This window comes from Corythoichthys intestinalis, chromosome 6 (genome assembly GCF_030265065.1).
Source record: "Corythoichthys intestinalis isolate RoL2023-P3 chromosome 6, ASM3026506v1, whole genome shotgun sequence".
Taxonomy (NCBI): domain Eukaryota; kingdom Metazoa; phylum Chordata; class Actinopteri; order Syngnathiformes; family Syngnathidae; genus Corythoichthys; species Corythoichthys intestinalis.
This window is the reverse complement of record NC_080400.1, coordinates 21,760,204-21,775,696: the sequence shown is the minus strand read 5'-3', so window position 1 is coordinate 21,775,696 and position 15,493 is coordinate 21,760,204. Positions and strand designations below refer to the sequence as shown.

Sequence of the window (15,493 nt, the reverse complement as noted above, 5' to 3'; positions counted from 1 at the left end):
TTGTATGTTGGAACAATGTGTTAACCCTGTTTTGGAGGTCAAGCCCAACCTGTTTGAGTTGGTGTCCCAATACTTTTGTCCCCGTATGTGTTCCAGCTCATCTTTTAAAGAAGCGCTCACATTGATATAATCAAATGGTATCCCTGGCTCCGCGTTCGGTCCTGCTTTCATTGTTTTGAGGGGGCCGCGGGGGCCCGCGAGGCGAATGCGCTGATGAGAGATGGATAAACAGTTTGATTTGCTGCTTTCGCCCCCAGGCACGGTGTACTGGAGAGACGAGCAAGAGACAGGCGCGGATGCGGGGAGGGGTGTGTAGAGGGCAAAAACAGAAGGAGAAAAGGATAAGAGACGCTTTTGGCGGAGGGATGAAGGGATGGAGGTGGAGGATAAACAACGCTAAAGAGGCGTCAAATCCCCCCGATGTTGTTTGCGGGCCTTTTCTCTCTCGCCTGTTTGGTTGTCCCCCCTCAAGCTGTCGGTTCTTCCTTTCTCCTACATGGCTGCCATCTCACTGCCTGTCTCTGGACCCTTTTCCCTCCTTTTCTTCTCACATCATACCTCTCCCGCGCCATCTCTTTCCTGTCTCCCTGTAGCCCGGAGCAATGCGCGCACACCAACACACCTCCGTACACATGCACACACAGGTGGCCACGCACAAACGCGCAACTGTGCATGCTAAATAAATTCTTGGCTGCAACGAGAGCACACGGTGGAGCGCAGACCCCCGCAAAGGCTGAGCAATAAGCCAAACAGCGCAACATCACTTCTAGTTCAAATGCTAGTCTGTGTAAAAGCTACTCTACGAGTGGCTCTCCAACTCTTTAGATACTTTTTTACATACAGTACCACTTAGAGGTATACTAAGCACTCCAATTATCATAATCATGTCCAAAAACTAGGAGTGTTTATTATGGATGTGCCATTTTAGGCACCCCACGATCCGATTCGATTACGATTCAGGGCGCCACGATTCGATTTTTGAACGATGATCACGGTATTGACGATGATTGCGGTTATTGCGGTTATCGCTATTATCACGATTATCGATGCATCGTACAGTACTGATTAATAAAGTAGCCAAACAAATGTATGTCCATTATGTATTCAAAATATCCTTATGATTCAACAGGAAAGATTGAAACGTGCCCATACAACAAAAAACTGCCCTTAAGCTGCTTTTTTATTTATTTATTTTTTACAAGAAAGTGCAAAAACATTAACCATTTAAAGGGAGTACTTATTTCTGTCAACAATACAATAAAATTTACACTGATGGAATGAATTCCACGTTAATCAATTGCTCTAGCAATTAGTTAGGTCAAGTAGTCGGATTAGGACCAGAATAAATTTGAGAAGATCTAAAACAAGGCTTGCTAAAATTGAACTTTCAAAAGAGCATTAAATACACAATAAAATTCCTGAGTGTTTCTTCAAACTATGCAACATTGCACTTGCTTTTCACAAGAACAATAAGTGCATTTAAAAAAGTAAATTAAAATACCTGAACTTTGCGTCAAATGGTATAAAAAAATAATAATAATGAATGAAGATTGGAGTAAGGACTTGCATAACAAAGCTTAAATGCTATATAAAATCCTAATCCTATTTTTTTTTTTTATATACAGTGCTCTTAACAAAGTGTTCAAACACATATTCCCTCCAAAAACTTAAATATACCAAGTACAAACTAAATTATGAATGCATTAAAGAAAATATTAGCTCAAACAAAAACTTCCCTTATGTTGTTCTTAACTGGGAGCGGCTGGATTCAGCCATGTTAAATCAGTTATGTCATATTCACTGTTGCCACTAGAGGGCAGTGTATCCACCCAAATCAATAAAACTAAATGCAAACACTGTCAAAACAAACCATTACAACGCCACTTTAATCAAACGAATCCTCGAAGCCGCAAATTTTGACTCAAAGCTTTTTTCTTATCGAATTACTAAAGTAAATCGATTAATCGTTGCAGCACTAGTTTAGTTTTTTGGAATAGTTAAACAGGATTATATCTGCTGGGATGCACTTGATCGAAACCTTGCCTTACGCTTTAAATTTTAAAGTCGCTTTATTTCCGATTAGGAACCCAGTACCAATTCAGACCGAGTGGAGAAATCTATCAGGTTGACCATAGAGTTTACATTCTAATTATGAAATGATAAAATGCTAAAGTTGACAGTTGGCTTCTAGACCCCGAAACTTCGACTTCATAAATTGGGACTTTCTGAGCTTCTCGTCAAACCGATCCAATAACACACCCGCAATTGTAAATGCACTAGGAGCGGGAACCTCTTGGTACTTCACAATACGATACGATTTGCGATACAAAGCTCACGATAACGATGATCTGACAATATGGCAATACAACGATTATTGATATATTGGTCAGGAAATCATTCTAGGATATTCTACAAACAACTAATAAACAGAAAACAAGCTTTTGCTGTGAGTTGAAATGAGCTTATCACTAGTAGACGTCCAATCCATTTGAAGTGGGAGGGTGGCAGCGCTGCCATCCCTCCCACTTCAAACGGATTGAACGTCTATGGCCGTCAATGGGAGCCAATGCCAGGCAATGAGGTACCGTATTGGCTCGAATATAAGACGGTGTTTTTTGGCATTGAAATAAGACTGAAAAAGTCGGGGTCGTCTTATATTCGGGGTCTAGACATTATACCCATTCATGACGCTAGATGGCGCCAGATATCATTGAAGCGAATGCTAACTTCAGGAGTAATGTTCTGTAATAACAGATCTCAGCTACTCTCAAGTTTAACCAGTTAAAACCAGCATTGTTTTATTGCAATGTTTTTCCCTTATTCAGATTTTTTTCAAGACTACAGGTACAGTTAGACCTCACTTTGATGGTTAATGCAGTTATTGCAATTTTGTTGTTTCATCACAATAGATTGGTTTATTTACATTTCAAAAACCAGAAGCCATTCATTTACCAAAGTGATTGCACTTTAGTTTACATATTTAAATGTTCAGATATTAAGATTTGAATGAGGCAAAATAACATGCTTTTTTTAAAATCTCAAATATATTGTTATAATCATTTGTTTTAGATGTACCGTAATTATTTTCTGTATAAAAATTAATTTGGTGTTCAAAAAGTATTTTTTTCCAGACTTGAGTCTTAAGAGGGGGTCGTATTATAATCAGGGCTGTCTTATATTCGGGCCAATACGGTAATTTTGGGCTATTTAAGGTCATTTACCTGTTGATTTTCAGTCACTTCCTGTTGATTTTGGGGTATTTTATGGGTCACTTCCTGTTTATTTTGAGTTCCAGAACACGAAGTGACCTGGGAATCACCCAAATGAATAGGCAGTGACTCAAACCCAACAGGAAATGACCTGTAAATGCCCTAAAATGAACAGCAAGTGACCTGTAAATGCCCCGAAAATCGGACCGAATGACTGTGAATGCTCTGGTTTTGAATGTACGAACGTTCTCAGTCTAAATGGATTGGGTGTCGAGTACCGTCAATGGCAGCCGTAGCGTTAACTGAGACACTAATATGGTGAATGATTTTAGTAGAAACATGATGGTTCTTTTTTTTAATTTTTTTTTTTTTTAATATTGACACTTATTTAAAACAATGTCTCGATTCTTGACAGGAGCATATCGATAACCTTTTTAGATACAAAGTATCACGATATATCACCATTTCGATATTTTGTCACACCCCTAAAATGCACAGACATGGAGGCGGTGGGAGGTAATGAGGGCTCACTCATCCATGTCGAGTCATTGTTAGTAAAGATGCGTAACCTCCAGACTTAACTAGCCATAACAGCAGTGTGACGCCTTCTTTGTCTATGCCAATTAGCAAACAAAACCAGCGGCGCAGTAGAGCTCACCCTGTGGCCTCGCACACATACTCACACACTTTATACATATATGCTGTGCATGTATTATGGTGTAACATGTTTGCTTGGCAGCTATACAGCCTGTCTTTTCCAATAAAGTAGTCCAAACAAAGCACATTCATTGCAACGATCTAGTTTTTTTTCCTGATTGCTCTCCACCTACTCTTATATTGTGTTACCCCGCCCACGCTTAAAAAAGAACACTACTTTTTTACTCTCCTGAAGTTTAAACTCATTAAGTGTAATGACATCAGGGACTCCATTTTACATAACTTACTCATCAAGCGGAGAGATCGCAATAAAGGCGAATGGCTCCGTCGAGGCCTTCGCCGCTTGTGATATAAATGATGCCGCGCACAGCGGAAATGTAATTAATTTACAGGCAGTGTTGATAGTCCTGCCACACGGCACATTATATTTTTCTTAATGTTGCTTAACATGTTGATTATTTTTTTATTTAGGAGGTCGGCTGGTGAGGAACTTCTAAAGAGAGATGCTTAAAATGTTGCGACGAGTGTTTACTCAGTCTGCCTGGCTTGCTCTGAAGCATTTCATTACGCCAATGCGATAAATAGCTGAGAGTGAGGCAGGCGGCTGTCTTTGATTTTTGCAAAAAAAAAAGCTGCTTCCTGCCTGTTAGGGAGCAAGATGTTAATTTGTTTTCAGCATGTCATGGTCAAACCTGGACTAAACTTGTAAACCGCATTATTATTTCTTGATGAGATCAATTAACCGCTCATGTTTTGCTTTTTTTTCCCAGCCAAAACAGATGAAGTTCTTAAGGCAAAAATAGCCAAGCAACAAGAAGAGGTCCGTAAAAAGCAAGACATGGGTGAGTTTTTTTGTGCGTATGCAGGGTGTTTCATTACTTTTCAACACACTCACTTATTTTTTTTCAATTGATGACAATAACCCAAATCCATATCGCCTTGGAAAAATAATTTTGCTCGTGATTACGAGTATATTACTACACTGGTGTCTTCTGACACAAGGGGTTTTTTTTGTTTGTTTGTTTTTAAATACATGTTTTTTGGGCGATTATTTGCTTTACTTGCAAGCAAAAATTTAAGATACAAGTCTATAGTATGACAGTGAACTTAATTCCACTCGTATTAGGGTAGTGAACAAGTCTTCAAAAACAACCTTTAAGGGTTTGGAAAATGTGTTTAGCTTAATTAGGTCTGGGCGATATGGCCTTAAGCACGTATCACGATAAATTGAGCAGATTTACCTCGATAACAATAAATGACGATAAATTCACCCAAGCAGACTGTTATATAATTTGAAAATCTGAATCAATGCATGAAATACAGATTAACCGTTTCTTGTTGATTTATTTATCAGCTTTCAATTTAATATATTTAACAATTGCACATGTAGTCTAAACATTAAGTATACAAAAATTTATTGTCAACAATAAGAATTCAAGTATGAACATTCAAAACCGTTTTTATGGCTTGAACGATGTACATTGTCAAAATCAATATGCCTGTGCAAACGTCATTGTAACACAAATTACTTACAGCTTGAACAGTACACTTCAAAAAGACAACTTATTGTTAATGGCTGCTGTGACATAATTACTAAACACAAGTGTTTACTGCAAGGTTTCAGGGTTTTTTTTCCCAGTGCATTTTTTAATACATACACACACACATTAAAGCTGCATTGATCTAATGACACAGAATTAAGCACATACAGAAAAATAGCTGGGGCCATTAAACAGTTATATTATAATTTTCACTGTTTGATTGTACTTTATGCTAAATGCTTTACCATCACAAAAGCTATCAGAGAAATCACACACAGACAAGAGATACACGATAACGTGATAAACTAATGCCAGTGACGTCAGATTGAAACAACTTGGAAGTCGGGGTAGTTATTTTTTCTCCGACTCGCGCCTCGGACCTCCCAGTTCGAGTGGCGTTCCAATGATATTTTCCTACTCGGAGGTCGGAAAAGTCCGACATCCAACTTTTCTGGAACGCAGCATAATTGCTAGATGCAGTCCGAGACCAATCCGCTCATTAAGTTCAGCTGTTTCGACAACTTTAGAGCCGCTATCCGACTCCATCACGTTCATTTGTAGCGTTAGCCGCTAGCGTTAGCCACTAGCTTTAGCCACTAGCATTAGCCACTAGCGTTAGCCTGTGGCTTGGCTACCAGTAGAAAGCATTGAAAGCATCCTCTTTGGAAATCGGGAGGACAGCGGGTGAATGCCCGTCTGGATGCCGCCAAGAGTATATTTAATGTCGGGTGAAAGTTTGGCGAACCTCCCTTGAGCAACACTCCATCACGTTTGCTTGTGGCGTTAGCCTACGGGGCTCGTTTGATTGGCTTCCTGATATCCACGTGACTCCATACGTAAGCACACTGTCTGCTTTCTTAAAGGGGAATGAACATAGCCGAACAACACAGAGTCAAAGCGGGATGAAAAGACTATATTTTCTTGTTTTATTAAATTACCGAATTTACCGTCATGGTCAAAATGACGTCGGTCAACGTAAAGAATTTCGGTACCGGTAAATTTTCGGTTTACCGCCCTGCTCTAAGCTTAATGCTAAAAAACAAAGCAAAATGAAGAGATTGATCGCTGGAAGAGATTAATGACTTTAGTTTGTGTTAAGAGCACACTCAGTGAATTTATATTTGAAAGCACTACTGAAATATTTATCTAATGTGGTTTATTTGCTTGTATTTATTTTTTAACAATTGCTTATTTTTTATGAAAACACAGATTTCATCGAAATATACAGTGAAAAGTTCACCCGCTTAGAAAATACTAGGTAGAGGTCTTAAATTTCAATCATAGATGCATTTCCACTTATAAAGACATCATCTAAAAAATCGAGAACTCACTATGTATGATTTTTCAATAATTTATTTGTAATTTACTCTGGTCTGTCAGTTATTTGTACCCGTGAGAATATCAGTACTAATATTTAGTGCAGAAGCTTTTGTTTGCAATTAAAGAGGTTAGACGCTTTCTTTAGTTCTTCGCCAGGTTTTCACATATTGAAACATGGATTTTGGCCCATTTCTCCACACAAATCTTCTCTAGATTGGTCAGGTTTCAGGGCTGTCGATGAGAAACACGAAGTTTCAACTCACTCCAAACATTTTCTATTATATTAAGGTCTGGAGACTGGCTAGGCCAGCCCAGAACCTTAATAGGCTTTTTATGCAGCCACTCCTTGGACAGCTTGGCTGTGTGCTTCAGATCATTGTCATGTTGAAAGAGCCAGCCACGACTTATCTTCAAGTCTCTGACTGAGGGAAAGAGGTTGTGGCTCAGAATCTGACGATACATTTCACCATTCATCCACTGCTTTATACAATGTTTTCCGAAATTTCCGGGTTCGGAGTGAGTCAGCAACAGGCACACTTTTGCTAAATAGACAATGGATATTTATGACAATCGCAGAATTAATTATGTTTATTGATTACAATCCCACATAAAAGCAAGCAATACAGACATCAAATCAAGCATAACAAGTGGTAACGATGACGCTAGATCTAGCTTGTCAATCCCAGAATCCCCGCGCTACCGTTACAGCACAACAAGATGTTCCTTAGCAATGAAAATCGCTTACAGTGACAAATGAGCGGAGAGCCAACACTCCGGTAAAGCGGCGAAGGAACAAAGCCGAGCGATCCGTACGTGATCCTCCAGCGGACTTCACGGGTCGCACGGAAATGTCCGGTTCTTGTAGGAACGCGCCCCATAGGGGCAGGGACGGCCAACCCCCGCCCCCAGGCAGCGCGCGCCCTGCCCAATGACAAATATTAAAGCTACTTTTGGTTCAGCCCCTTGAAAAAGGGCTTCTCACATGGTCAACAAGTTGTGCCGTCCTGGTAACAGATGTTCTGTCCCCGCGATAAATATTATCGGTGTAAAACAAGTTATCTCGTGAGATTCCCTCCTAACTATGGTACCCAAGCGCGTAAAAAAACAATGCTATGGTGCAAAACAAGTTATCTCGTGAGATTCCCTCCTAACTATGGAACCCAAGGTAAAACAATAAAAGTTGTTACAATCCAGGTCACAGAGGCAATCATACATCACAAAGGCATAATGTGCTAATGTTAAGGCATCACATAATATTTTCCCCCATTATTCCGCCCTTTGACCCGGATTGAATTTATCATAAGGCATAATGTGCTACTTCACTTCGGGTCACATATTTTCCCCATCATACAGTACAGGCGTCCTTTGCCTAAAAGCAGCCCCAAAGCATGAGGTTTTCACCCCCGCACTTCACAGTGGGGATGGTGTTCTTGGGATTGTACTCATCCTTCTTTGCCCTCCACACACGACGAGTAAAGTTTGCACCAAAAAGTTCTACTTTGGTCTCATCTGACCAAATGAGTTTCTCCCTTCACCCCTCTGCATCATTCAGATTGTCCTAGCAAACTTCAGACGGGCCTTCACATGTACTGGCTTCAACAGGGAACCTTCTGAGCAATGCATGATTTTAAACCATTGCACCGTAGTGTTCTACTGACATTAGCCTTTGAAACTGCATCCAGCTCTCTTCAGGTCATTCAGGTCAGTTCTAGGCTGAGCCCTCAGTTTTCTCATCATGAGTGATGCCCTATGAGGACATATTTTACATGGAGCCCCAGTCCGAGGTAGATTATCAGTCATGTTTAGCCTTTTCCATTTTCTAACAATTGCTGCAACTGTTGATTTATTCTCACCAAGCTGTTTTCCAATTGTCCCATAGCCTTTTCCAGTTTTGTGGAGCTCAACAATTTTTCCTCTGGTGTCTTATGAAAGCTCTCTGGTCTTGCCCATGGTAGCAATTAGATTATTTGGATTATGACTGACTGTTGGGTGCACAGGCCATAGACTTCATAACCTATTGACATGACACGGGAAACAGGGCCGATTCGTAAGGGACCTATTTTCAAAAACTTCAAATTCGAATATTTTCAAAAAAAAAAAAAAAAAAAAAGCTGCTACCGACCTAAAACCAAAACAGCAACCTACCTTAGCCATATATGAGACTCCATGAGCAGCGGCATCAAAGAATTCAAAGTCGTTCCGTAATAAAATCCTGATTAATTATATTTTATATGAGTATAACAAAACTTAAAATGGCTATAAGATTCTCAAATTTTACACTAGATTCACAAAAATCACCAAATGCAGAGATAATCACCTATATTTTCAGGATCAGTAGCAATATTTAACATATATACGTTTTTACCCAAAAGGAAAATACTAACATATTTTTCTTTTATTTACTGCATGTTTTCAACAGCTAATAAATCACTCAATTTTCACATCAGAAACTTAATACTTGAGGAAAGCATGCAGAATCAATTATAATATATCAATTAATTACGAATAAATTCTATATACAATCACAACCTTTTATAGAATCGAATAGCCCTTTATTGTCATTATACAGTTGTACATTGAAATTGTGGAGGATTTCCCTTTGAAGTGACTGATAAGTTAAAATCTCAAAAGTGACTTGCCAGTATAAAATCTAAATAAACAAAAATGAATTAGCGAGATAGCCCTATGTCCAGGCAGTGCAAATAATCAATGTGAAGTAGCAGCAGTTTGACATTTAAGGCTTTGAATATGTGAGGTGAGGAAGTATTACACATAGAATATTGCATATAAATGAATATTGGACTATGCATTGGAGCATTTCCCTTTGCAGTGCATGATAAGAGAAAATCTCAAAAGTGACTTGCAAGTATAAAATCTAAATAAACAAAAATTAAATGCGTATAAATAGCCCTTCTTTATAGATACGGACGTAAAACAGTCTCGATTCTTGATTAAAAGCAAAAGAAACCATGCAGGTAGTATTTATTTGACATAAATATGGCGAATGTGCGTCTCGTCTTGAAGTTCACTGTGGCGCCGCCTTTCCACAAGTGCACAGCAAAGAGATTTTTGCGTTGAAATTCTTGTGAATAAATGCTTCAATCCCTGAATTCTTTATAGATATGGACGTAAAACAGTCTCGATTCTTGATTAAAAGCAAAAGAAACCGTGCAGGTAGTATTTATTTGACATAAATATGGCGAATGTGCGTCTCGTCTTGAAGTTCACTGTGGCGCCGCGTTACCACAAGTCCACAGCAAAGAGATTTTTGCGTTGAAATTCTTGTGAATAAATGCTTCAATCCCTGAATTCTTTATAGATATGGATGTGAAACAGTCTCGATTCTTGGTTAAAAGCAAAAAAAAAAAGGCAGTTTGAATTTACTTAAATCTGTCGATTAATGATGCTAGTCTGTTAGCTCTTTGTTATGATAAGCGGGCTGCCACAATGACTTTCTCCATTCAAAATTCATGTGAATAAATGCTTAAATCACTGAATTTTTTATAGATATGGACATAAAACTGTCTCAATTCTTTGTTAAAAGAGCAAAAAACCGGGCAGTTACACATCTATTTCACGTATATACTGTATGTCGAAGAATGGCGCCAATGCCGTAACGGTTCCTATTCTTCCATTGATTTTTTTTTTTTTTTTTTTTTCACGTTTCAAAATGCATGCAATGTACGAAAAATATGATATTTACATTGAATCCTCGAACAAATCACTCCTGAGACAATCCTTCATGTTTGTATGCGGTACAGCTTTCGTAGTTCTTCAAAAATCCAAGCTTAAATCCGACATGAGTGTGTGCCGTCTTCGGCTATTACTAAATGAAGCTCGGCCCCCTATGATAAGGCGTGACACAAAGGATGATGAAGTGTCAGGTCAATAGATTCTAAAGTCTATGCACAGGCGACAATGATAAGCTCAAGCAGGTGGTGGGTGGGCAACTGACAACTCTGAGTGTCTTAATTATTGCTGATTCTCAGGGGTACAAATACTTATGAACCCCAATAAATTCCAAATACATTATTTTTTAAAAATCATACAATGCAATTCCTGATTTTTTTTTCTTTTTTCTTTTTTTTTTTAGATTATATCTCTCAGAGTGGCAATGTATCTACAATTAAAATTTCAGACCTCTACTTATTTTCTTAGTGTGTGAACTTGCAAAATCACAAGGGGTGCAAATACTTCTGCTCTTCACTCTATTTTGCTATGTATTCACGCACATGCATTTCCTTTTCTCGCTATTCTAATCCTATTTGCTATTTTCTTGGACTAAGTTTATCCTATATTTAATTCATATTTGCACTTTACTTCTGACGCTAACTCAAATGAACTTACATACAGTATGTCTGTTTATATTAAGACTTGCTTCATTAGCATTAAATTGCATAGGAAATGTGCATTCTTTACACAGCAGCCAGTGGACATATCTGCTGCCAGCATGAAACTCCCCAACGGCCTCAGACAGAGCGCATACACGCGCTCTCGATAGACATTCAGATGAAGCCAAGAGTCAATTCCACTGGATATGCCGGTGATAATAAAAGTCCTGAGATAGAATAATGAGGCTGGTCCTTGTTCTGACCAGGGCACCATATAAATGAGAATGCGTCTGTCTGTCTGTGTGTAGCAGCAGAATAATTTGTTCTAATGTGGGTGTTTTGTGTTTTTCTATTGGCAGACTCGCTCTTGTAGCTTTGTGTAATTTGTGTGTGTGAGGAGCGATGGCAATGTGACCTTTAAAGTTAGATGCCCTTTTGGCCGAATGAAAGTGCAGCCATCAGAAAGTAATTAGCCTTCCACTCGTTCTTTGGTCACCAGCTCTGGATACGATGTTTTCACTCTTCCTCCTCCTCCTCTAACTCTCCTTTGCACCCTGTTGTTGTTTTCCTCCTTTTCTTTATGCCAGCCTTATAATAGTATTAGCCTGGCGTGACTACTCTTTATCCAGCATTTTTTTCTATTTTCTTTCTTTCTGTTCCTCAATGTAGAGTATTCATATTTTTATCCACAGTACATACAGAGACCAATTTCACCAGCTGTACACCCAAGGGCGTAGATTTGGTCTCAACGTTGGTAGGGACGATATAACAGCATAACCTACATGTCCACTTTTTGCTCGGGACGGGACATTAATAAGACCAAGCAGATTGGGTGACTGACGGGGGTCAGGGCAACATTTCTCATGAATATGAACCTAATTAATTGATAGGCTAAATTATCAATGCAAAATAAATCTGTATTGACTTATACTTTAATATGTATTGGTTTAGGTGATAATCCGTTCGATTCAGACCTTTGTTTTCAAAAACTACTAAAACATTTTGAAAACTTCCAGAATAAATGTCTGGATTTTATTAGCAAATTTAAATTGCAATATTTGAACAGAAATTATATAAATATACACGTGTTAATCATCCCTTATCTATCCAGGAATGCAAAAAATAAACATTTGTCTTTAGGCCACTCAACATTGTGTGTCTGAAGAAAGAAATCAAATATAACTGAGAAAAAATCGTAGTCAGAGATCAACAACAACAAAAAAAGTTTAGGAAGTCTAATAAACGTTAAAAGCTTCCTACTTGTATTTTGCAGGTTAGCAAATTCACACAGTTTAATGTTAACTCTGTGGGCGGGCTTTTAGTAGCAAAATTAGTAGTGTGTTCCCCACCTCCACACATTGATTTATTTTTACATTATTTACAGTGGCTGCTAGGGTTGTTCCGATCATGTTTTTTTGCTCCCGATCCAGATCGTTTTAGTTTGAGTATCTGCCGATCCCGATATTTCCCGATCCGATTGCTTTTTTTTTTTTGCTCCCGATTTAATTCCAATCATTCCCGATAATTTTTCCCGATCACAGTACTGTATATTTTTATTATATTATGTATATACAGAATATACAGTATGTATATATTTTCCCCAAGTGGAAGCTTCCATGATCCTAATAAATTTAATGATTTAAAAAAAAAATATATACAGTACTGTGCAAACATTTTAGGCAGGTGTCCTGCTTAAAACCTTTGCACAGTACTGTACATTTTGGCAATGCATTAAGAAAAAAATAAAACTCGGACGAATATATACATTCAACATACAGTACATAAGTACTGTATTTGTTTATTATGACAATAAATCCTCAAGATGGCATTTACATTATTAACATTCTTTCTGTGAGAGGGATCCACGGATAGAAAGACATGTGACTTTGTATTTTGTGACTAAATATTGCCATCTAGTGTATTTGTTGAGCTTTCAGTAAATGATACTGTAGTCAAGCCCAAATGCATGATGGGAAGTGGAACCATGACTGTGCGTAGTGCTACCAATTGATATATCTTCTCTGCGTTGGCAAACAACATAAGGTGTTAAGATAAAGATCAATTACTACCTTGCTTCCCCACATTGCCTCCCATGATATTTCTAATCGTAGGGAGAGGGATTGTAAGGTTTTAGCCACTTAAAAAAAGGCTCCAAAGGCTGCCAAAATTCACTCTACTCAATTTACGCTGCCTTTTATCTCTCTATATAGGTAAAACGGCGCCATTACAGATTGAGCACGACAATGCGTGAGTGGGTCTTGCAGCGCATGAATTAATTGCGTTAAATATTTTATCGTGATACATTTTCTAGAATATTAATTACCGCCGTTATTAGGATAAATTTGATAACCCTACGTTAAGCCTAAACTAAAGACTCTGGAAGAGTGAAACATATTATGTCTGTAACGTTAAATACAATTAGAAAACGATTTAATTAAAAATATATATATATATTAAAAAAAGGAATGGCCGATGTTTTATTGCCGATTCCGATACTTTGAAAATGACGGAAAAATCGGACCCCACATCTCTAGTGGCTGCTACTGCTAGTGGTCGAAAAAAAATTCAAGGGGGGCAGAGGAGGTGGCATGTTGTCGATATGTTGCATTTTTGTGAGGGCTGTGAGTGCGTGTGTTGGGGGGTTCAAGTCATCAGCCAATCAAACTTGCATTTGAGGGCGAAAAATGGACTGACACATTCAGCAAGTCAAAAGATGTAAATCTAAATCTAAACATAATGGAAATCACTTAATAATGGTGTAGTAACTACAAATCTATGTAATCTGTAGGGTCAATTCTATTCTTACAACATTTGGGAAGACATTCTAAATTACCTATATAACTAAAGTCATTATATAATGCAAATAAGGTTGCTTAAAAGTTGGTGGGGACAATTTAAACATCCTGAAATGTTGGTAGTGTTATGTCCCTACCGTCCCTATGTAAACCTACGCCCTTATGTGCACCAGACTCATATTAAATCCATTGTACCACATGAGAACGTTAGCTTATTAAATTTTCTAAAAGCTAGTGAGATGGTATTAGAGCACACTGCTAGCCTACTTTCCCCATTTTCCCTCCTTCTAACCAGTGTTGTTCTTGGCAGCCCTTTTAATTTTCATCTTAGTCTTTTGGACGAAAATACTTATTCGCCTTTGTCATAATTTAGGAATTTCAAAATGTGTTCGTCTATGTCTAGTTTTAGTCAAAGAAAACTCAAATATCATCTAGTTTCAGTGGACAATTCTCCAAATGTTTTCGTCTATAAACTTCAAAAGTTTTAGTCCGTGAAGAAATAAATGAATAAAGGTTTCCAACAATTTCGAATGAACTTTGACGGATGAGCACATAATGGTAGAGTCTACAAGGACATCAACATCTTCATGATGATAATCCACACTCAGAAGGAAAGCAGCACATTATTTGCAATTAACTCATTCACTCCCAGCCATTTTTACCAGTGCAAGGCCCTTCAGTCCTGGCCGTTTTACTGGATTTTGACTGATTTTGCAAGGCCCACAGAAAATTCTGTTCTATTGGCTGTATAAACACGGAACCCACCAAATGAAAAAATAGACTCCCTTCTTTCAGCAGGAAGAAAAAAGTAAGTTTATATCTTTTTCCATTCTTTTGAAATCATCATTAGAAAATAGCTTAGATTGAGCAATTTTCCAATTTCTGATGAAAAAACAGAGAAATTGAGCTTTTTGTGAATGCATACATTTCAAACATAACTTTGACTTCAACACAGCTATTTCTTGCTTTAGTTACATCCCGAGCATCTGAATAATGTTTTCCTTTTACAAAATATAAAGAACAGGACAAATAGAGCTTTTGATAGCAAAGTAACAATTTACATAACTAACTGATAACTAGCTGTTGTCGCCGCGACAGCCAGGTAAACTTTTCCCTCATTGCTGCCTGTCTCATAAAGATGGATTTTTTTTTTTTTTGTCTCTGCGGGGTCTGCTCGGCGAGCCTGCTCACTGGTGGTCCCGGTAGTTCTGCTCGGTCATCCAACGCCTGGCATCCCGGGCGTCCTCTCGGTTGTTCTGCTCGGTCGTCCACCGCCTGGCATCATTCCGCCAGCGCTCCGACCGTGCTGCCCGGCCTTTCGTTGCCGTTGAATCGGGTTGCGGGTCTTACCAAATGTGCTACTGCCCTCCAGTGGCCAGTTTTATTGCTTTAAAATGGGACCCAGAGATGTATTTTATGAAAAGAAAAAAAAACTAAAACGGTGGGACACTGAAACAATTAAAAATAGAACGTATTTATACGTTTTTGGGAGCAAATGAGTTAATTAAACTCGGCGAACTCACGAACTGTATGAATTTATCAACACACGAACATCTAGCAACTAGCGAACATCAACAACTAGCACAAATTAGCACATAAGGAAATGCACCAGGATAGGTTCGGTTCAACAAACTTTCCTC

At 38.4% G+C, this 15,493-nt stretch overlaps 1 protein-coding gene across 2 annotated transcripts in view; it reads left to right on the top strand.

Moving 5' to 3' along the window:
* Window positions 1-15,493, top strand: part of rsrc1 (arginine/serine-rich coiled-coil 1) — a 318,330-nt gene that overhangs the window by 233,424 nt on the left and 69,413 nt on the right. For both annotated transcript variants that reach the window (XM_057838118.1, XM_057838119.1), the window contains exon 7: window positions 4,637-4,708. In XM_057838118.1, coding sequence (XP_057694101.1) covers window positions 4,637-4,708 — 72 coding nt within the window. The remainder of the gene's footprint in view (window positions 1-4,636; window positions 4,709-15,493) is intronic.